Raw genomic sequence first — 22,393 nt, 5'->3', positions numbered from 1 at the left:
AGGCGAATTCCAAAAGGACGCCCTGTGAAAGTCCAATTTCAAGTATCAAGGTGGTTCCAAATCCCTCTAACTTCAGGGTGACATCACACAAGAACCCTTAGATAATATGGCGAATCAGACTCCTCAGCCCACTCAGAAAACAATTAGAGAGTGTGTTGAAGACAACCAGAGTGGTAACCAGGTGTCTAAGCGTCACTGTCCCCATGTGAGTTTTTATATCAAAAGGGTTGTTGACATCATATGGCTTCCTGGGTGAGAGACGGGACAGCCAGAGGACTTCTACTGTGAGAAGGAATGCTCCCTGTCAGGAGGTGAGCAGGGGATTCTGGGCTGTTCTGTGGGGACGAGTGAGGAGCTGATCAGCAGGCCCTATAGGTTCCAGAGTCAGACAGGACACATGGAAGCGACCCGGGGAAATGTGCTGTAATTCTGAAAGTGCTGGGGCTGCAGAGAAATGTCCACAACTGGGCAGAGTTAGCTCTCAAGGAACCTAGCACACACCAGCCCCAAATGGTGTTTGATTCTCATTGTCGCGTTCTCCAGGCCTGCTTCATTATGCTGGCCTCAAGGTCCTTCTTTTGGTCACCTGAGAGACATGGTGCGGTGTTGAGAAGAAAAATGAAGTACCTGTCAGGAGGTGAGCCTCGGGCTCGGAGAAGTGGGGACAGCATGGGCTCTAAAGGAATTCATACCAGGGGTCTGGTTCCAGCCCTGTTCCTTACTAGCCACGTGATACTGAGAAATACCCAGGAAATACCCTGTTCTTATATCCCAATTCACAAGCTCTGCAAGCCCTGGATTCTTCATCTGTAAGCAGATGTGTAAGGCCTGTCTAGTAGGACAGTTGGAGTGTATGCAATGCAGGTGAAGCACCTGGCTCCGGGCCTGGTGTAAATTAGAAGTTTCACAAATGGTGGATGGCTGTTATTTCTAACATGCTTTAACCCCAGGCCCTAACACTGGGATTTTGTTGTTGTTGCCGTTGTTCTCCAGGACTTATCAGAGAACACACAGCTCAGTAGGACAGGGAATAATTAGCCAAAAAAGGAAGCTTCGCCCGTAAAATTCAGTGAAGTATTTCCTCTTAGAGAATGTACTTCAAAATTTGGTTGTGCGGGAGTTTTGCCCAGCCAGGTGCAGCTCAAAGCTCCTAGAATGTGAGTCAAAGACCAACTCCTTCCCTCTCTCCCAGCTGCTTTCCCATCCAAACCACTATATTCATCCATTTTGTTACCATCCAAAATCTAGCCCGTGCTTACAATTGGTCAAATTGCACTTGAGATAACCTAGTTAGAATGCCTTTTTAATGGAGTCAGCTCTGGCTCTCCCTGCCTGGCAGAAAAGCACCTGGCCAGTGGCTTCTGGGTCAGGTCACCCTTCCCGGGAAATTCAGCCTTATCGCTCAGGAAACCCTTGCAGATGATGGGTGTCCATCGCCTAGATCTTGGGCTGTGTTCAACAGCACTGGGCAAAAACACAGGACACCTTCTATTCCAGCCCCAGGTGGAGACTCCTCTCTCTTCATCCCCGTCCTAAAGAAACTGCTCAGGGTAGCATTCCGTTGCAGGCTTTTCTCTCACCCTCTGAGAATCTGGCCCTGGACCCACCGGGCATCATTAGAATCAGCTCCTTCAGAAGGAACTGCAGGTTCTCAGATCCCAAAGTGCCCCAGCTCTGGGCATTCGTACTCACCACTCTCACCTGGAGCCCCACACCCTCACCCCTGTCTTACATTTCCACTACATCCTAGAGGACTTCTCGCCACCTTAATCATATGACTGCAGCTCCTAGACTCTATGACCCTATGGGTAGACGTGAGTCTGGCTTACCTTAGAATCCCCACTACCACCAGGGCCTTCCACAGAGCAGACGCTGAGTGAATGGTAAAGAAATGAGCCAGTGAACAGGAAGAATTATTTATTCAGATTTAATTTCTTTTGCATTCTCAAAGACGCCAAGGAAATCCAGGTATGCATATATATATTTTCTTAATTTTACAGAATAGACTGAGGTATAAGGCAAGAGTTAACTGTCTTTTAATTTCTTTGAGTTCTTTGTATCATGTATTTTACTGCTAATTCGTTCACAGTATAAGCAAATACATATTCCACTGCTGTTATTATGTGACAATTCACAAAATGGAATGGATTTCCCAATCTGAATAAAAAACAGGACTCTTACTCCTAAACTATATAAACAGCACTATGTGTGACTACTGTCATTCATAAACTTGGATGTTGAAGTTCATCCAACCATCTGTTAAAAGGAACATTTGAACAATTCCAACAGGAAACAAAGATCAATCTCAAAGTCATCCAATAGAACAGAAACTCACTGCTAAGAATGCTGACTGCTCTCTTCAAAGAGGGGAGAATGGGCCTCACGTCACACGAGGCAGTGGAAGCTAATGGATGGGGCCCTGGAAGGTGCACTGGCCCAGACCCCCTCCCACTGGCCCTGGCTGCAACACGTGCTGAGACTCATTCTTCTCCCTCTCTCAAAGCCCACTCATGCAGGGGTGGGTAGGAAATGTGAGGTTCTCCATCGATCTTTACTATATGGTGCAGGACTTTCACATAGCTGGTTTCAACGAGGGCCCTTGGACCCCACAGGAACTCGTAGCATGCAGGATCACTGCCGGGCACCTGCCGGTACTCCAGGTAGTTTTCCTGCACCAGATCTTGGATGAGCAGCTTCCTGGGATGTGCGAAGACACTGTCCTCCCTCCCCTCAAACACCTCCAACACACTCAGCTCCTCCCAGATTTTCTCCTCAGGGGCACAGTCGCCCTCTATTGCGATTATGGCCAGGACGATTATCAGGAGGCCTGTCTTGGGCATGATCTCATTGTCGCCCAGCAGGCCATCGTAGGAGAGGCCCAGGCAGGTGACAACGATGTACAAGCGGCCGATGGGGACCACTTCCACCACCTCGATGCCAAAGACCAGCTGCAAGTACTCAGAGGCTTTGCTGAAGATCACAGGAAAGAAGTCCTGGCAATTTCTGATGACACTCTCCAGCATTTCTGCCTTTGTGAACGGCTCCCTGGCTCGATACTTGAGGAGCAGAAAATGAACCAACTCAGCCATCTTCCTACTGACTGCTGCTTGGAACTCGGACTCCAGGTCAGGAAACATTCTTGGCCCCTCCTCTTCTTGGTTGCTGGAGCCCTCATCAGATCGGCTCCAAAGAGTGTAGTTGATGGTAGTCGAGAAGCTGGAGGCTCCCTGAGGACTGTGGGGAGGACTCGGTGACTCGGCAGCAGGCACCTCCCCCAGGGTGACTTCCACTAGAGTAGAAGAGGAAGAAGCAGTCTGCTGCTCCTCAGTAGCAGGAGCCTGCGCACCCACCAGGCCCAGGGCCTCTCCTCGGGCCTCAAGGCCTTCTTCAGGCTTGCAGTGCTGACTCCTCTGCTCAAGAGGCATGATGACTCTGGTCAGGGCAGCAGGCAGGAGTGCGGGCAGGAGCTGGGCAGTGAAGACCCACAGGCCTGGGGAGAGAAGGAGCGTGCGTGAGGCCTTAGGTGAGAACTGCACTGAACCTTGGAGGCTCTGACAAAGGCTTACTTACAGATCTTCTCCTTCAATGCTCCTCCAGTTCCTCGGGTCCTACTTGTCAGCCTGTCCCCTCAGAACCTGAAGGAGGAAGTGGGAGGGCACCTCAGGGTACAGCCGGCCAGCACATGCTGAGGCTGCAGGACTGAGAGTAGGGAGGGTGAGGCCAGGCGCTCTAGAGTCCCATTTGTTCCGGGCGGGTGGGGCCCTTGGTGTGCATTCCAGGCAAACCTTCAGTGTTGGCACTGTCTGCGTCCCCTCTGCTCTGTGACCTGAGGACACTGACTCAGACCAAGGCCTCACTGCCTGGTTCCTGGAGCTCCTGGTTCCTGGGAGAGGAATGCACGGGCCTTCAGTGTGCAGACTGCAAGCACAGCCACGGATTCCCAGAAGTCTCAGCAGGGTTGGCCAGACTCCACGAGGTCCCCACTCTGCTTGGGTGGAGGGTCCCCTCTGTGCTCACTCAGGGCCCTCACCTTTCTCCTTGCAGGGCCTAATCCCGCCCTTTTGCTGGCTTGAGAATCTCTCATGTCAAGAACTCACATCCCTGATATGGTACAGAAGGAGACGAGGGGACCCACATCTGGCCATACATGACCAGGTCCTCCCGCGAAGGACAACGAGAGATGTCCAAATTCATTGGAGTCCAGGTGTCCTGGGTGACGAGCCTGCTTGGTCTTCACGTCCACTCCCGGCAGGGCCTGAGACCCTCCCTCTACTGACCTGAGTCCAGCCCCTTCAGACCAAGGCCTCCCCTTCCCTGACATCAAAGATCCCAGGATAATGGAGGGACTTCAGCTGACAGCCCTGCCCAGGGTCTCTGAAGTAACTGCAGGCGCAGGGCAGATTTCTATGGGGCCCCCCGTCTGCATTCTGGCCCAGGGGTACCCTCAATCCTACCTCAGGCTCCCCACCTGGATGCTGGGCAGATCCTAGAACCACTGCATCTGTCGACCACATGGGGGCCCCTGTGTTGACCTGAGTCACCTTCTGAAAACAAGGTCCTCAACTCCCCGAGATCTGGAAACAGAAGTGAGGAGGGGCCACATCCTGTTACCCCCACGTGCGCTGTCCAGGGCTGACCCCTTTGGTTCTAGGGTGAGGCTTCTGATGGCCTCCTGTGGGTTACTCATCTTTACTCCTGCCGGGGACTGCCCTTCCTCAACCCCCAACCCCCTGAAGTGAGCAGACAGCTCCTCTTTACACCAACACCTTATCTCCCTGAGGGTTCCCCAACCTCCTGCCTGTGGTACAAATCAGATTGCCACTTAGGGCCATCCCTGATCAGGTTCCCCCAGAGCTAAGAACAAGGGACAGCCAGACTCTGTGGCATCCCTTCTTTCTGGGCCGGGGGTATCGCCAGTCCTCATGAAGGGGGCACACCTTGGGTCCGGCAGATCCTGGGATTCCTCCCTCTGCTGACCTGAAGTCCCAGCCCTCAGACCACAGCCCTCAACTCTGTCACCCTGAAGGCGCAATGAGCACGAGGCACATTCGGCCACTGTGCCCAGGATCCCCCAGCCCAAGGTTGCCACTGATCTGGACTCCAAGGTCCCCTAAGTCCTCCCTCTTCTTCCTCCCCTTGACTCCTCGCAGGGCTGGGCCCCAACCCCCTGCTGAAGTGGGTCTGCATCCCTAGGATTCCCGTAGCCGAATGAAAAGGTGCCTCAGTTTGAGACAGGGGTCCAGTGGGCCCCCTGTCCTGGCATGCTGGGTCCCCTAAGGACTCCACTGTCTTCCAGGAGGGCCTGGGCCCTTCCTCTGCATCCCAAAGGCCATACTCACGATACCCAACCCCCTCCCTCCCTTAGCCGTAGATGTGAACGTCAGGATCCGCGTGCTTCGCCGCCATTCCTGGAGCTTCCGTGGGTTGATTGCAGGGGCAAAGCCCGGATTCTGCCAGGATGGTGGTGGGGGAGGGGATGGGAATGGGGTTTGGGGGTGGGGTTGGTGTTGGGGGATGGGATTGGTAGTGAGGGTGGGGGGTGGGTTGCCCTCAGTCCCCTCTCGGGGTCCTGACCTTGATTCCTGGCTGAGTCTGGGCCCTGGGCACTTCTAACCAGCCCTGCCCTGGTCACAGAAAGCTCTTATGCCAGAGTTCCCCGTGGTTAAAGCGGCGGGGGGTGGCGGGGTGAGGTGGTGGCGACTCAGCCTGAGAAGTCTTCCCCTGCGCAGTGGTCCAGGCCCGGCAGCAGAGGCAGCGCTGGATTATTGGGGGCCCTCTGCCTGGGGTGAGGCCCGCCTCAGTCCTCCCTCAGCATCTTACCTTGCCTCCTCACAGAGCCTGGGCCTGCTTCCCTCCGCCGACTTCAGGCCGTTGCTCAGGGCGAGAATCTCGCTGTCCTCTGACCCCCAATGCGCAAGTCAGTGGCGTCACATCCGGGCCCCGTGACTTCCCTGGGTTCACGGCAAGGGTGGAACCGGATTCTGCCTGGATGGGGATCTGGATGGGGGTGGGGGTAAGCATGAAGATGGTGTTGGGGTAGGGGTAGGGATTGGGACGGGGATCCTGAGGCTGTAGATCCTGGTGGGGTCGGGGGAGTTGGGGGTGGGAGGGGCCTTTGGTCATCCCTCAAGGTGCTGACTTGGATTCCTGGCCGAGCCTAGACCGCCATCCTCTGCCGATTGTGTCTGCTCCCCTCAGACCAAGTCTCTGACTCTGAGTCGGCCCGAAGTGGCATTGGGGGGAGGGGTGCGGTCTGGGTGACATCATTGCCTGTGTTTACCAGGGCTGACAAGAGGGGCTGAGCTGGATTCTGTGGTCCCACTATGTGGGTGAGGGTGGATCCTCAGTCCTCACTCAGGAGGGTCCTCTTCCTCACTCCTGGCTGTTTGATGAAGGAATGGGTGGGAGATGCTCTGTTTCTGTCACCTCTGAGCATTTGCTCATCTGCACCCCTTGTAGAGAATGGCTGCGAGTCCCAGGCCAGGTGCTCCCTGCAGGGCGGGAGCTCCCGCGATTATAGTGACCTCTGGGAGAGGACGCACACCTTCCCACGGGGGCTTCTCCCCCGCCAGAGCTACACTTGGCAAACCTTTGGTCCTAAATGATTTATTCTCTGAATTGAAGAAATAGGGTTTACATATCTTCTAAGTATATATGTAGGTAGCGATATATATATATTTATTTCTATGAACTAACACCTACCCTTAGTATGCATGATTCAGTCTGATATCCTAATCTACTCCTATTCCAGTCTTTGTGTTCTGTTGAAAGAATTTTTTTAAAAAACATAATTCCTCTCCCACTACGTTGGCTTCAGGTTGTTATTAGCAGAACTCTGGAGCCATGCTGCCTTAACAAACCCAATTTTCCTGGTGTCCTGCTATTACCTAGGGCTCTTGGCATCGTGTTTTCAGGGGCTGCCTCAGATTGTGCAATGAAGTGAAGTGGAAAATTTTAAACTTTTATTCTACCCATTCTGTCATCTGCCGTCTAGGCAGGCTACAAACCTCCCCAACATCTCTGCCGCTAACCCCCTCCAACAGACACTGCAAGTGTCACACACAAGTACCAGCTCAACACAGTCTCCAGTCTCACTCTGGGCTTTCCCTGTTTTGTTGCGTAGATTTTCTTGCTGATACTGGTTTTTTACTTTCTGTTTCCATTCTATAAATTTACAGGGTTGATTTGGGAAGCAGAGCACAGCAGCCCAAATTTGCTTGTAATGTCGGCGGCTGCAGGTAAGGCACTAAATTGTAAATAATTTAAGCTGAGTTTACATGTTTACACTGTTGTGTTCCCCAGGAATGAATATGTTATACTCCTCTATGGATTTCAAGCTCTTTTTTTCTGAATATGTCAGTATACTTCGATAGTTGCCTCTATAAACAACTTATACATTTGTATTAGACTGCTATTCAGGTGATTTTTGGATTTTGTTGCTATTGCAAATGGCATATTGTCTGTTAATTGTGGTAGTTAGTTATTGCTTTCGCGAGGTGAAGATTTTGATTTTGCTGTAGTAATCTGTTGCACACCTCATTCTGAAGGCCGATGCACTTGAATATTCCACATACCTTTTCCTTCTTTGAATTTTCAAGATCGATAATGGTATTATCACTAAACATTACATGTTTTTCCAATATTCATACCACTTACTCATTTTGGTACTTATAGCTCTTTGTGTCTCAATCCTGATTTCAAATGTAGAGACAATAGGCTACATCTACTTCTCGTTCCTGACTTGAATGATAATTCTTCGAACATTCGACATTTAAGTATGTTTGCTGTTGATTTTAGGAAATGGAAGTTCTCTTCCAGTATAGGTTACCTAAATATTTTCTTTTTTACCATGAATTCATATTAAATTTATTTAAAAAGCTTTTTCTGTACCCGTTGGCAGGATCAAATTTTTTTCTCTTCCATTTTGTATGTAAGGAATCACAATGAAACAGATTTTTTTTCTAATGTTAAATCATATTTTATTTCCTTGGGCAGAGCCTGTTTATTCGTTTAATATACTACTAATTTATGTAGGATATTTACTGCTGTGTAAGAGAGCTTACTTGATGTGTTCTTTTTCCGTCAGGGGAGGTATGTGGTCCTCATCTGGTTTTTAAATCCAGGAGGGCTAGCCTGGGAGAACGAATTGAACAATTGTCAATCTTTTGTATGTTCTGGAAGAGTTGATATAAGGTGGTGGTTAGATTTCCCTGATCATTTGGTAAAATTGGCCTCCAAAGCTGTCTAACCTGGAATGTTTGAGGGTGGCTTGAGCTTTGAATATTGTACAGTTTCTGTTTGTATAGTTAAAGTTTTCTTTTCCTCTTTGGATCAGTTTGGTTACTTATTTATTTTATTTCTACAAAGTGGTCAGTTTCATTTAGGATTTCACTTTTAGTGGCATATTTATGATAAAAAAGTTTTATTAGGGAAAGCCTTCACACATACAGAATAACAGAAACTAATATAATGAACCCAGGATACTTGATACCGAGCATGAGCATCTTTAAATACACAGCAAATCTGGTTCCAGTTAAACACTCGTCTACCTGCATATGAGCTGCTGGAATAATATGGAGCAAATCTAAGGCATTACACCATTTCATCTCTAAATAACTTAATATGCATTTTTAAAAGATAAGGATTTTTTTAAAAACAAAAAGCCGATAGTTTTCATATCTAAAAAATTAAATAAATGATTATCAAATGTTCAACTATTTTACATACTTATCCGGCCAACTTATACTTTATAAAATATATATTTCTTTGATGGAGTACAAAATGTGTTAACTTTTCCCCCCACTTGCTTCACTGTGGTGGTTTCATATACCTATTATACAGCTAGGGGTGTGTGTGTGTGTGTGTGTGTGTGTAACATTCTACCTGCTGTCCCGTGATTCTCCAACCTCTTAAGTTACTTTTAAACTTTACATACATTAAGCTTCACTCTTTGTGCTCTAAAGATCTGTGGGTTTTGACAAATGCCTCGTGCCCTTGTCTTAGTCCGTTTGGGTTTCCATAACAAAAATAGTGCAGACTGGGTGGCTTATAGACAACGCAACTTTATTTCTCACATTCTGGAGGTTGGGAAGTCCAAGATCAAGGGGCTGGCAGATTTCATGTCTGGTGGAGTCCTGCTCCCTAGTTTATAGACAGCTGCCTTTTCCCTAGATCCTCACATGCAAGAAGGGGTAAGGGATCTCCGTGGAGTCTGTTTTATAAAAACACTAATCCCATTCATGAGGACTCTGCTCTCATGATCTAGTCATTCTCCAAATACCCCACCTTTTGCCTAATACCATCACCTTGGTATTTCAGCAGATGAATTTTGTGGCAACACAAATATTCAGACCAAAGCAAGCATGCAACCACCATTGCAGTATTATGCATATGAGTTTCACTGCCCTGATAAATCCCTTGTGCTTGTCGGATAAACTCCATGGCCACCACTGATAGGTTTTTCATCTTTATAATTTTGCATTTTCCAGAATGTCATATAAGTAGAATCTCATACTATGTAGCCTTTTTAGACTGGTTTCTTTCACTTAGCATAATGAACTGAAGAGTCATGTATAACTTTGTGTGGCTTGGAACTTATTCCTTTTCATTGAGGAGTAGTAGTATCAATGTCTGGTTAATCATATATATATATATATGGATATATATTTATATCCATTCACCAAATGAAATACATTTTGGATGCTTCTATTTTTGGTGATTATGAAATAAGGTGTTGTATACATTCATAAACAAATTTTTATGTAGACATAAGTTTTCAAATCAATTGGGTAAATTGATTGAGTATGGCTGCTGAATCTTGTGCTAAGTCTATTTTCATTTTTTTAAGAAAACGCCAAACTGTCTTCCAAAGTGGCTGTACCGTTTTGCATTTCTACCAGCAACGAAGGAGAGTTTCTGTTGCTCCACATCTTCACTGGCAATTGTTCTTGGTTTTGTTTGCTTTGTTTTGCTTTTTTACGGATTTTGGACATTCTAGTAGGTGTGTAGTGGTATCCCATTTTAGTACACAATTATCTAATGCCAAAGGGTGCTCAGTACTTTTATTATGCTTATTTGCCATCTGTATATCTTCTTTTGTGTAGTGTGTGTTCAGATCTTTGACTATTTTCATTTTTTTCTATCATTGAGCTTTAAGAATTCGTATATATTGTAGAGACAAGTTCTTTATCACATATGTGTACCACAGATGTTTTCTGCTAGACTGTGGCTTCTGTTTTCATTCACTTAACATTGTCCTTTGAAGAGCATAAGAGTTTTATTTTAATAAAATCAACTTGGCAAATTTTTCTGTCCTTGATCTTGCTTTTGGTGTTGACTTTAAAAACTCATCACCAAACTCAAAGTTATGTGGATTTTCTCTTATGCTTTCTTATAGAGGTTGTATTGTTTTTGCATTTTTCATTAGACCTATGATGTATCTTGAGTTAGTTTTCATGGAATATGTAAGGATATGTCTAGGTTATTATAATTTGTGTATAGATGTCTAATTGTTCAGGCACCTTTTATTGGAAAACCTGTACTTTCACCATTATTGCCTTTGTTGTGAATCACCTGACTATATGCGTGCAGGTCTATTTCTGAGCTCTATTCTGTTTTATTCGTCTATGTGTCTATTCTTTGCTAATGCTTATGTCCTCCACCAAATTCATATTTTGAAGCCCTCAGCCCCAGGGTGTCAGTATTTGGAGATGAGGCTTCTAAGGAAGCGATTAATGTTAAAAGAGGCCATAAGGGTGGGACCTTGATCCCATAGAATTAGTGTGGTTATAAGAAGGGAGAAGAGACAGAAGAAAGTACTTTTGTGCCTACATGACCTTTCTCTGTCTCTCTCTTTCTTTCTCTCTCTCTCTCTGCACATGCACAGAGGAAAGGCCAAGAATGGACATATTAATAAAGGGCCATCTACAAGCCACGAATAAGGCCATCACCAGAAACCAACCCCGCCAGTCCTTGATCTAGGACTTCCAGACTTCAAAACTGTGAAAAATAAATAAATTTCTGTTGTTTTAGCTACTCAGTCAATGGCATTTTGTAATGGCAGCCTGAGCTGACTTAAGACATAACCTCAGGTAACACAATTTTTTTTTGTTGTTGTTTCCTCCTAGAAAAAAAAAAAAAGTAACTTTGACATTTAAAGTCTGTAGTTCATTTTGAGTTACATTTCTGTATGGTGCAAGATATGTGAAATGGCTGGTATTATGTGTCAACTTGTCTAGGCTATACTGCTCAGCAGTAGTCTAGATGTTGCTGTGAAGGTATTTTGTAGATGTGATCAACATTTACAATCAGTTGACTTTAAGTAAAGCAGTTTAACTTCCGTAATGTGGATGGGCCTCATCCAATTAGTTGAAGGTGTTAAGAGAAAAGACCAAGGTTTCCTGGAAAAGGAATTCTCCCACAAGACTAACATAAAAATGCGGTGTGAGTTTCTAGCCTGCTGGCCTGCCTTCACTGTCCTGGAGGAGGCATGGAGAGACCAGGTGGACTGGAGTAGACTGTTGAGAGACGCTGGTCTGGTGAAGATGTCCAGGAAACCACGAGCCTCCAGGCCATTGTCCAAGAACCACCCACCAACACCAAAGAGGCGAGGAAATGGAAAGCATCTTCTCAACCCTGGCCCAGAAGCCCTATCAAAGTGAAGGGCCCACCCAAGCTCTAACTCCTACCCTGTCCTCCCCTGGCACAACCCCCACCCCAGCCTGCACCATTTCTCTATGAAGCCCCTGTTCTCACCCCTCCTCCATCCTCTTCCCCAAACCAGTGCCCTTCTTTGATCTCCCTGTTGTCCTTCCAGGTTCCCAAGACAACCCGGAAGGGAAAAGGGACCCGTCAAGGAAGTTCCAGGAACAAAAGGCTCTCCCTAAAAGACCACCGCTTCAAAAAAAACCTGAGGAATGGAGTGGGTCAACACTATCCAGCCACTCTGACCAGTCGAAAGAGGAACTCCATCAAAATGCGCCACAGCAGGACCACAAGGGCAAGGAGACCACCACCTTCTCCAGTCTCTCTTTGGGCAGCCAGTAATTCCCGGGCAAGGCCAGAGACTTCAAGGCTATCTGAAAAGTCTCCAGAGGTCTAACCCCAGATAAATAGCCAACAGGGTGTAGAGTACATTTTACACCCCAAAGGGTATGCCCCATGGTGATGAAAATAAAGTGAACATGTTGCAAAATGATGTGTGTGTCTGTGTGTCTCAAATGGTAGGGGTAGGGAGTAAGGGGGAAGAGGTGGGAGTGTGGGAAGGGAAGGGGGGATCCTCTACAATTTCTCTAATTCAACTTGCTCTTCGTTCTTTGGTTTCCTAGGGTGAAAGTTTTGGTTATTGATTTTAGATTTCATTTTCTTTTTTTTTTTTTCTTTTATTTATTTATTTTTTTTCTTTTTGGTAGAATAATTTATTTTTATTTTTCTTTTTTTTTTCACCTGTAAACAGTTTTTATTAAATTTAACCTAGTGCTTCTCTTTTTTTTATTATTATTATTCTTCTTCTTCTTTAGGTTTTATGGTACGTGTGCGCAATGTGCAGGTAAGTTACATATGTATACATGTGCCATGCTGGTGCGCTGCACCCACTAACTCGTCATCTAGCATTAGGTATATCTCCCAATGCTATCCCTCCCCCCTCCCCCCACCCCACAACAGTCCCCGAAGTGTGATGTTCCCCTTCCTGTGTCCATGTGTTCTCATTGTTCAATTCCCACCTATGAGTGAGAATATGCGGTGTTTGGTTTTTTGTTCTTGCGATAGTTTACTGAGAATGATGATTTCCAATTTCATCCATGTCCCTACGAAGGACATGAACTCATCATGTTTTATGGTTGCATAGTATTCCATGGTGTATATGTGCCACCTTTTTTTAATCCAGTCTATCATTGTTGGACATTTGGGTTGGTTCATTTTCTAATATAAACATTTAAAATATGCTGTACATTTCCCTCAAGGACACACTTTAGCAGAATCATACTTTTTGTATGTATATTTTTACTTTCATTCAACTTAATGTATTTTTAAAATTCTCCTAGACTCCCTCTTTGACCCATAGGTTATTTAGGAGCATATTTTAACATTTCCAATATTTGGGCATTTTTCAGATATCTTGGTGTTTGGTTTTGAGTTTAATTATATTATGGTCTAAGAAGAGGCTTTCTATTATTTCTATTCTTTTCAATTTGTAAGCTTTGTTTGATGGCCCAGAATACCATCTATCTTGGGAGATATTCCATGCACACTTGAGAGGATTGTTTATTCTGCTATTGTTGAATGTGTTGCTTTTCTTATTGTTTTATTTAGTCAGAGTAGTTAATGGTGCTTTTCAGTTCATCTATATCCTTCCTGGTTTTCTGCTTACTTTTTCTCCTAAGTACTGAGAAACAAATCAAAGAGTTTTGACAAATGTTTAGTCCCATGAAACCACAACCACAGTGAAGGTGCAAAATATATTCATCATCCCCAAAAGTTTCTTCCTGTCTTCTTGCTGTGAAACCATCCCTTCAGTAGAAGTGATCCAAGGTGAGCAGAAGTGAGCATCTGCTGACCATGACCATTTTCCCTACTAACAAAGGCAGGTGGGCACAGAGAGCAGCAGTTGCTTTCACACACAGGCAGCATCCAGGAAGAAAACCAGATCGATAGTGTCACAGAAGGAGAGCTTTCTGGCCTGGACACAGGCTGTCACTCCCTTTCTTGCACACTGCCAGTCCCCAGGTCTGGCTCTGCCTTCCTGGCCTCCCTGGCTCAGATGGGCGATTCACACCACCTCTCCATCTCCACCCACTCCCTACAGACTGAATTAAGGGCCTTGCCACTTTCTTTTGTTTTGTTGACTTGGTGTTTCCTCAGCATATATTCAATAAAAGTTTTCTGTAGGAATGAATAAGTGCATGAAATGAATGAAAGTACCAGGCATGGGAATTCTTTGATTCAAATTATGGAGTCTGCCCCTCCTGGGCCTCCTGCCTACATGAAGAAACCCACACTTCCTTCACCTGTGCTCACCTGAGTTCAGAAACCCTGTGGAAACTACCACGGAGAGGGTCACTGCAGACGCCTTCTCCCCAGGCCCAAACACTGTCATGGAGGTGAGGATGCTCCCAACAGGATGCTCCCTGTATTGGACCCCACATGTCCCCATCAGTTTAACAAGGAAAGCTGCCACCTCCACTGCCTTGCCATACAACCTGCTCACGTACACACCTTGGGCCAGCCCCATACCCGAGACACTGTCAGCTGGCAACATAGGCCAGCGATCACTGCCCTAGGACACCTGTCCCCTTCTGTGCCAAGGGTTCAGAAGCCACAGAAGGCTATTTGAGACACAGTCGCCACCTGGACCATTTTCAAGGCACGTCCACAGCCAATCCTTCATCTGCAGAGTCTGAGCTGACTAGTCCCAGGGCACTCTTCCTCCCATTTCTCCTCCATGCAGCCCCACTGCCCCTTTCAACTGCTCGTAGGCATTCCTGGCCTGTCTCGGCAGTTGGTCATCAGTCAGCAACCCACTCACATAGCCCAGCCTCTATGGAGGGGCCCCAGGGGATAAAACACCAGCCCCCGGCAGGCACGAAGACAGCTCCCACATCTGGGACGCTGGTGAAGGTGCAAAGGACCACTGGAGTGTTCAAGAGAGGTAGCTGGCCCAGAATGACGCAGGGAGTCAGCCAAGCTCTTCCTGAGAGAGGGAAGGGGATTCTGAGGGTGGGAAGGTTGACCAGCACAGCCCTGGTGCACTCAGCCACCAGGCCTGCCCACTCAGACCACAGGGCCCCCTCCAGCTGGTGATGATGTTGCCGGGATTTCCCAAGCCCATTCCTATTCATTGTCCTGTCCTCCCTCCTCCCTTCCCCCTTCTCTCCCTCAGGCCCCTGACCCCACCGGCCTGAACTCTGGATTTAGAGCTCGGAGTTCCAGCCTGCCTGGGGTTCTGTGGACTTGATTTCGCATGTGGTCTCTCTCATGGACGCTAGCAACGGCTCTCCCCGGGATCCTCCCCGGATCCTCCCTCACGGGCTAAGGGTCTCCTGTCTGCTCTCATTACCTGGCTCCCCTTCAGTCTGACCAAATCCTTCTCAAAGCAGAGAAGAAATGTCCTGTCCACATTTCAGAATTTTAAATCAATTGTGATTTTTATGAGAATTTCAATTGGTACAGCATTTTTGTAATAACATTTTAGAAATATTTTAAATGTTAAACTATTTTCACCCTTTCACTTTAACCCAATGTCCATGTTAATATATCCTTCTTATAAGAAAACCATGTCTGCCTAAAAATTCATATTCAGTGATGTTGATTTTATTGTAGTTATCATACAGCAAATGGGAAACAACTTATGTGTCCATTAGGAAGAAATAGTTTAATTAATTGTGGTGCATGCCTACTTTAGAATTATAGAAAGTGGTTTCAAAGGTGAGACAGATCTACCTATCTATCTATCTATCTATCTGTCTATCATCTATCTACTGTTGTGGAAAGATCCTACATCCAGTTTATAAAGTGATAAAAGAATATCAATATGTATATCATTGTTCTTGTATATTAAATAAAAACGATATATTGTTATAGTTTATCTGTCAGTGAAAAGCCTAGAGTCAGCAGTAAAATAATATACAACACTGTTAATTGTGGTGACCTCTGAGGGGGTGGTGGGGGTGGTGGGCGTTGTTAAATGTGGAGGAGATTTGTAAAGGGGAAAATTGTGAATTATCTACATTTCCATAATTTTTGCAATAAGAATATGTACAATACTACATTTTAAATAAAAAATATTTAAACCTGACAAACAGAAATACTAGCCATGTCAGTTTAAGCAATTGCTAGCTGTTGCAACAGAACAACCATGAATGGCTTGCCACAACACAAGTTTATTTTATGTGCAAAGAAATTCTGATGCAGTTTGCCAGGGGCCTCCACTCGCACATGACCCAGGAATCCAAGCTGCTTCCACCTTGTGATTCCATCATCTCAAGATGAAGCTGCCATGTTTGCTAGTGAAAGCGGAGAGAAAGCGTGGAAATGGCACACTGGCTCCCACATGCCTGGATGTGACAATGCTTCTGCTCCTATATTGGTATAAAGGAAATGTCACATGATCCTAACTGCAAGGACTTTACTGTTCCCATGTGTCCAGGAAGGAGACAGAGACAAAATGTGTGTGAGTACCATACCCTCCCCCATAGTAGGTGCTCAACAAAAGCAACTGTGATGATTTGGTATTACACTACCCTTCTCATTTCTAGGAGGAGCTTCTGAGAAGGCCAAATTTGCCGTGACATTCTCCACCTTTTTCCAGTGTCAAATATGTAACTGATGTTTTCAAATATACGATCACAACTAACTGCCCAAGAATCTTGAAAGTCTCAGCAGGAAGGCTTCCCTTTGCAATACCCTGTAATCCTTAGTAGGCTGAGCGTTTTTCCTCCATTTGATTCCTGGTCAAAATGTTAACCTGTGAATTTCCGCTACCCTCCACAAGCCTGAACACCTGTCGAATGCCTGTAGGCACAATAAAGGCCAGTATTTTCCCGTGGAGCAGGTAAACAGACAAGAAACAGAAGGCTGCTTAGTTATTCCTCTTTCATTAGAGTTGACATGTTTTCAAGGAATCGTTTTTAAACTCCTGGAGGACTCCAGAAATTTAGGAATTCAGCCTCAGTAAGTAGATGTTCGTTCCACTGGGATTTCCCAAGGTTTTTCTCATCTAATTTTTGCTCTTTGACCATTTATCTGTGCATGTATTCAGAGGTGAATTCCAAAAGGACGCCCTGTGAAAGTCCGATTTCAAGTATCAAGGTGGTTCCAAATTCCTCTAACTTCAGGGTGACATCACACAAGAACCCTTAGATAATACGGCGAAACAGACTACTCAGCCCTTTCAGAAAACAGTTAGAGAGTGTGTTGAAGACAACCAGAGTGGTAACCAGGTGTCTAAACGTCACTGTCCCCATGTGAATTTTTATATCAAAAGGATTGTTGATATCATATGGCTTCCTGGGTGAGAGACGGCACAGCCAGAGGACTTCTACTGTGAGAAGGAATGCTCCCTGTCAGGAGGTGAGCAGGGGATTCTGGGCTGTTCTGTGGGGACGAGTGAGGAGCTGATCAGCAGGCCCTATAAGTTCCGGAGTCAGACAGGACACATGGAAGTGACCCGGGGAAATGTGCTGTAGTTCTGAAAGTGCTGGGGCTGGACAGAAGTGAACACATCTTGCCAGTGTCAGCTCTCAGGGAACCCAGCGCACACCAGCCCCAAATGGTGTTTGATTCTCATTGTCGCATTCTCCAGGCCTGCTTCATTATGCTGGCCTCGAGGTCCTTCTTTTTGTCACCTGAGAGACATGGCGCAGTGCTGAGAAGAAAGATGAAGTACCTGTCAGGAGGTCAGCCTCGGGCTGGGAGAAGTGGGAACAGCACGGGCTCTAAAGGAATTCACAACAGGGGTCTGCATTGTGAGCCTTGGATTCTTCATCTGTAAGCAGATGTGATAAGGCCTGTCTAGTAGGACAGTTGGAGTGTATGCAACGCAGGTGAAGCACCTGGCTCCGGGCCTGGTACAAATTAGGAGTTTAACAAATGGCGGATGGCTGTTATTTCCAGTATTTTTTAACCCAAGGCCCTAACACTCTGGGATTTTGTTGTTGCTGTCGTTGTTCTCCAGGACTTACCAGAGAATATACAGCTCAATAGGACATGGAATAATTAGCCCAAAAAGGAAGCTTCTTCCATAAAATTCAGTTAAGTATTTCCTCTCAGAGAATGCACTTCAAAATTTGGGTGTGCAGGAGTTCTGCCCAGCCAGGTGCAGCTCAAAGCTCCTACAATCTGTGTCAAAGACCAACTGCTTCTTTCTCTCCCAGCTGCTTTCCCACCCAAACCACCATTTTCATCCATTTTCTTACCATCCAAAATCTAGCCCGTGCTTACAATTGGTCAAATTGCACTTGAGATAACCTAGTTAGGATGCCTTTTTAATGGAGTCAGCTCTGGCTCTCCCTGCCCGGCAGAAAAGCACCTGGCCAGTGGCTCCTGGGCCACCCTTCCCGGGAAATTCAGCCTCATCGCTCAGGAAACCCTTGCAGATGATGGGTGTCCATCACCTAGATCTTGGGCTGTGTTCAACAGCAGTGGGACAAAAGCAGAGGACACCTTCCATTCCTGCCTGAGGTAGAGATTCCTCTCTGTTCATCCCCCATTCGAAAGAAACTGCTCAGAGTTGCTTTCCATTCCAGGCTTTTCCCTCACACTCTGAGAATCTGGCTCTGGACCCACCCAGCTTCATTGAGAGTCAGCCCCTTCAGAAGGAACTGAAGTTTCCCAAAGCCCAAAATGCCCCAGCTCAGGGCACTGACACTCCACAACTCTCACCCGGAGCCCCACACCCTCACCCCTCTCTTACATTTCCTCTACATCTTACAGGACTCCTCACCACCTTAGTTATATGACTGCAGGTCCTAGGCTCTACAACCCTATGGGTAGGCGTGAGTCTGGCTTACCTTAGCATCCCCACTACTAACCCAGGGCCTCCCACAGAGCAGACGCTGAGTGAATGGGAAAGAAACGAGCCAGTGAACAGGAAGAATTATTTATTCAGATTTAATTTCACTTGCATTCTCAAAGAAGTCAAGGAAATCCAGGTTTGCATATTTGTTTAATTTTACAGAATAGATTGAGGTACACGGCAAGAATTAACTATCTTTTGATTTCTTGAGTTATCTCATGTATGTTATTGCTAATTCGCTCACAATTTTAAGCAAATACTTTTTCCACTGCTATTATTATGTCACAATTCACAAAATGGAATAGATTTCCCAATCTGAATAAAAAACAAGACTCTTACTCCTAAACTACATCAACAGCACTATGTGTGACTACTGTCATTCATAAACCTGGATGCTGAAGCTCATTCAACCATCCGTTAAAAGGAACATTTGAACAATTCCAACAGGAAACAAAGATCAATCTCAAAGTCATCCAATAGAACAGAAACCCACTACTAAGAATGCTGACTGCTCACTTCAGAGAGTGAAGAATGGGCCTCATGTCACACGAGGCAGTGGAAACTAACGGATGGGGCCCCGGAAGGTGCACTGGCCCTGGCTGCAACTCGTGCTCAGACTCACTCTTCCCCCTCTCTCAAAGCCCACTCATGCAGGGCTGGGTAGGAAATGCGAGGTCCTCCACTGATCTTTAGCATATGGTGCAGGACTTTCACATAGCTGGTTTCAACGAGGGCCCTTGGACCCCACAGGAACTCGTAGCATGCAGGATCACTGCCGGGCACCTGCCGGTACTCCAGGTAGTTTTCCTGCACGAAATATTGGGTGAGCAGCTTCTTGGGATCCCCGAAGACACTGTCTTCCCTCCCCTCAAACACCTCTAACACACTCAGCTCCTCCCAGATTTTCTCCTCAGGGGCACAGTCGCCCTCTATTGCGATTATGGCCAGGACGATTATCAGGAGGCCTGCCTTGGGCATGATCTGATTGTCACCCAGCAGGCCATCGTAGGAGAGGCCCAGGCAGGTGGCAAACATGTACAAGTGGCCGATGGGGTCCACTTCCATCAGCTCGATGCCAAAGACCAGCCGCAAGGAATCGGAAGCTTTGCTGAAGATCACAGGAAAGAAGTACTTCCAATTTCCGATGACACTCCCCAGCATTTCTGCCTCTGTGACCGGCTCCCTGGCTCGATACTTGAGGAGCAGAAAATGAACCAACTCGGCCACTTTCCTACTGAGTGCTGCTTGGAAGCCCGACTCCAGGTCAGGGAAGGTGCTTGGCCCCTCCTCTTCTTGGTTGCTGGAGTCCTCATAGGATTGGCTCCAGAGAGTGGTGGTGGGGAGGCTGGAGGCTCCCTGAGGACTCTGGGGAGGATCTGGTGACTCAGCAGCAGGCACCTCCCCCGGGGTGACTTCAACTAGAGTAGAAGAGGAGGAGGCAGCCTCCTGCTCCTCAGTAGCAGGAGCCTGCGCACCCACCAGGCCCAGGGCCTCTCCTCGGGCCTCAAGGCCTTCTTCAGGCTTGCAGTGCTGACTCCTCTGCTCAAGAGGCATGATGACTCTGGTCAGGGAAGCAGGTGGGAGTGTGGGCAGGAGCTGGGCAATGGAGACCCACAGGCCTGGGGAGAGAGGGAGCGTGTGAGAGACCTCAGCTGAGAACTGAACTGAACCCTGGAGGCTCTAACAAAGGCTTACTTACAGATCTTCTCCTTCAGTGCTCCTCCGGGGGCCTCCGGTCCTCCACGTCACCCTGTCCCCTCAGAACCTGAAGGAGGAAGTGAGAGGGCACCTCAGGGTACAGCCGGCCAGCGCATGCTGAGGCTGCAGGACTGAAAGTATTGAGGGTGAGGCCAGGCGCTCTGGAGTCCATGTGTTCTGGGGCAGGTGGGGCCCTTGGTTTGAATCCAAGGCAAACCTTTACCGTTGGCACTATCTGAGCCCCCTCTGCTCTGTGACCTGAGGACACTGCCTCAGACCAAGTCCTCCCTGCCTTGTTCCTGGAGCTCCTGATTCCTGGGAGAGGAATCCACGGGCCCCCAATGTGCAGACAGCAAATGCAGCCACGGATTCCCAGAACTGTCAGGAGGGTTGGCCAGACTCTGTGAGGTCCCCACTCTACTGGGGTGGAGGGTCCCCTCTGTGCTCACTCAGGGCCCTCACCTTTCTCCTTATAGGGCCTAATCCCTCCCTTCTGCTGGCCTGAGAATCTCTCATGTCAAGAACTCACATACCCGATATGGCACAGAAAAACATGAGGGGACCCACATCTGGCCATACATTCCCAGGTCCTCCCGAGAAGGACAACGAGAGATATCCAAATTTATTGAAGTCCACGTGCCCTGGGTGAGGACACTGCTTGGTCCTCACCTCCACTCCTAGCAGGGTCTGAGAGCCTCCCTCTACTGCCCTGAGTGCAGCCCCCTCAGACCAAGGCTTCCCCTTCCCTGACATCAATGATCCTAGGATAATGGAGGGACCTCAGCTGACAGCCCTGCCCAGGCTCTCTGAGGTAACAAAGAGCAGGAGCAGGGCAGATTTTTATGGGGCCCCCAGTCCGCATTCTGTCCCAGGGGTACCCTCAATCCTCCCTCAGCCTCCTCACCTGGATGCTTGGCAGATCCTAGGACCACTGCATCTGTCCACCAGATGGGGGCCCCTTGGGGGTACACCTTGGGCCCTGCAGATCCCGGCATTCCTCCCTCTGCTGACCTGAAGTCCCACTCTTCAGACCACAGCCCTCAACTCTCTTGTCACCCGGAAGGCGCAACGAGCACGGAGCACATTTGGCCACGGTGCCCAGCATCCCCCAGCCCAAGGTTGCCACTGATCTGGACTCCAAGGTCCCCTCAGTCCTCCCTCTTCTTCCTCCCCATGACTCCTCGCAGGGCTGGGCCCCAACCCCCTGCTGAAGTGGGTCTGCATCCCTAGGATTCCCGTAGCCGAATGAAAAGGTGCCTCAGTTTGAGACAGGGGTACAGTGGGCCCCCTGTCCTGGCATGCTGGGTCCCCTCAGGACTCCACTGTCTTCCAGGAGGGCCTGGGCCCTTTCGCTGCTTCCCAAAGGCCACACTCGCGATACCGAACCCCTTCCTTCCCTCAGCCGTAGATGTGAACCTCAGGACTCACGTGCCTGGCCGCCATTCCCGGAGCTTCCGTGATTTGATACCAGGGGCAAAGCCCGGATTCTGCCAGGATAGGGGTGGGGGTGGGGGTGGGAATGGGGAATGGGGGATGGGGGTGGGGTTGGTGTTGGGGGACAGGAATGGTGGTGAGGGTGGTGGTTAAGGCTGCCCTCAGTTCCCTCTCGGGGTCCTGACCTTGATTCCTGGCACAGCGTGGGCCCTGACCTCTTCTAACCAGCCCTGCCCTGGCCACATTAAGCTCTGTCCCCAGAGTTCCCTGTGGCTAAAGCGGCGGGGGTTGGCGGGGTGAGGTAGTGGCGACCCGGCCTAGAAGTCTTCCCCTGCGGGGTGGTCCAGGCCCGGCAGCAGAGGCAGCACTGCATTATTTGAGGCCCTCTGCCTGGGGTGAGGCCCGCCTCAGTCCTCCCTCAGCGTCTCACCTTGCCTCCTCACCGAGCCTGGGCCGGCTCCCCTCCGCCGACGTCAGGCCGTTGCTCAGGGCGAGAATCTCGCGGTCTTCTGACCTCCAATGCGCAAGTCAGTGGCGTCACATCCTGGCAACGGTACTTCCCTGGGTTCCGGGCAGGGGTGGAACTGGATTCTGCCTGGATGGGGATCTGGATGGGGGTGGAGGTAAGCATGAAGATGGTGATGGGGCAAGGGGTAAGGATTGGGACGCGGATCCTGAGGCTGTAGATCCTGGTGGGGTCGGGGGAGTTGGGGGTGGGAGGGGCCTTCGGTCGTCCCTCAGGGTCCTGAA

General features: G+C 48.2%; 3 protein-coding genes across 11 annotated transcripts; 1 reads left to right on the top strand and 2 right to left on the bottom strand.

Moving 5' to 3' along the window:
• Positions 1 to 1,900: 1,900 nt before the first annotated feature.
• MAGEA2B (MAGE family member A2B) lies at positions 1,901 to 5,898 on the bottom strand. Of its 5 annotated transcripts, none has more exons than XM_054471356.1 (5): positions 5,821 to 5,898; positions 4,455 to 4,574; positions 3,786 to 3,883; positions 3,571 to 3,635; positions 1,901 to 3,490 (listed from the first exon to the last, which is right to left on the bottom strand). In XM_054471356.1, the coding sequence occupies exon 5, from the start codon at positions 3,423 to 3,425 to the stop codon at positions 2,481 to 2,483; it is 945 nt and encodes a 314-aa protein (XP_054327331.1). In that variant the 5' UTR covers positions 3,426 to 3,490; positions 3,571 to 3,635; positions 3,786 to 3,883; positions 4,455 to 4,574; positions 5,821 to 5,898; the 3' UTR covers positions 1,901 to 2,480. The 5 variants fall into 5 exon arrangements, with proteins under 5 accessions (XP_054327331.1, XP_054327332.1, XP_054327333.1 ...); XM_054471357.1 differs by lacking the exon at positions 5,821 to 5,898 and adding an exon at positions 5,575 to 5,711 and having other exon boundaries at positions 4,469 to 4,574; XM_054471358.1 differs by having other exon boundaries at positions 3,571 to 3,883.
• A 5,359-nt stretch (positions 5,899 to 11,257) lies between these two features.
• LOC129024369 (chondrosarcoma-associated gene 2/3 protein) lies at positions 11,258 to 12,188 on the top strand. The gene is made up of 2 exons (XM_054471374.1): positions 11,258 to 11,605; positions 11,816 to 12,188. The coding sequence occupies exons 1-2, from the start codon at positions 11,343 to 11,345 to the stop codon at positions 11,883 to 11,885; spliced, it is 333 nt and encodes a 110-aa protein (XP_054327349.1). The 5' UTR covers positions 11,258 to 11,342; the 3' UTR covers positions 11,886 to 12,188.
• A 6,456-nt stretch (positions 12,189 to 18,644) lies between these two features.
• LOC129024364 (melanoma-associated antigen 6) lies at positions 18,645 to 22,161 on the bottom strand. Of its 5 annotated transcripts, none has more exons than XM_054471362.2 (3): positions 22,074 to 22,161; positions 20,211 to 20,276; positions 18,645 to 20,130 (listed from the first exon to the last, which is right to left on the bottom strand). In XM_054471362.2, the coding sequence occupies exon 3, from the start codon at positions 20,063 to 20,065 to the stop codon at positions 19,130 to 19,132; it is 936 nt and encodes a 311-aa protein (XP_054327337.1). In that variant the 5' UTR covers positions 20,066 to 20,130; positions 20,211 to 20,276; positions 22,074 to 22,161; the 3' UTR covers positions 18,645 to 19,129. The 5 variants fall into 5 exon arrangements, with proteins under 5 accessions (XP_054327337.1, XP_054327339.1, XP_054327340.1 ...); XM_054471364.2 differs by having other exon boundaries at positions 21,829 to 22,114; XM_054471365.2 differs by having other exon boundaries at positions 21,638 to 22,112.
• Positions 22,162 to 22,393: the final 232 nt, after the last annotated feature.

The sequence above is a fragment of the Pongo pygmaeus genome, chromosome X (assembly GCF_028885625.2).
Source record: "Pongo pygmaeus isolate AG05252 chromosome X, NHGRI_mPonPyg2-v2.0_pri, whole genome shotgun sequence".
In the NCBI taxonomy this organism is placed as follows: Eukaryota; Metazoa; Chordata; class Mammalia; order Primates; family Hominidae; genus Pongo; species Pongo pygmaeus.
The sequence above is the reverse complement of the archived record's forward strand: the minus strand, read 5'-3'. Positions and strand labels throughout refer to the sequence as shown.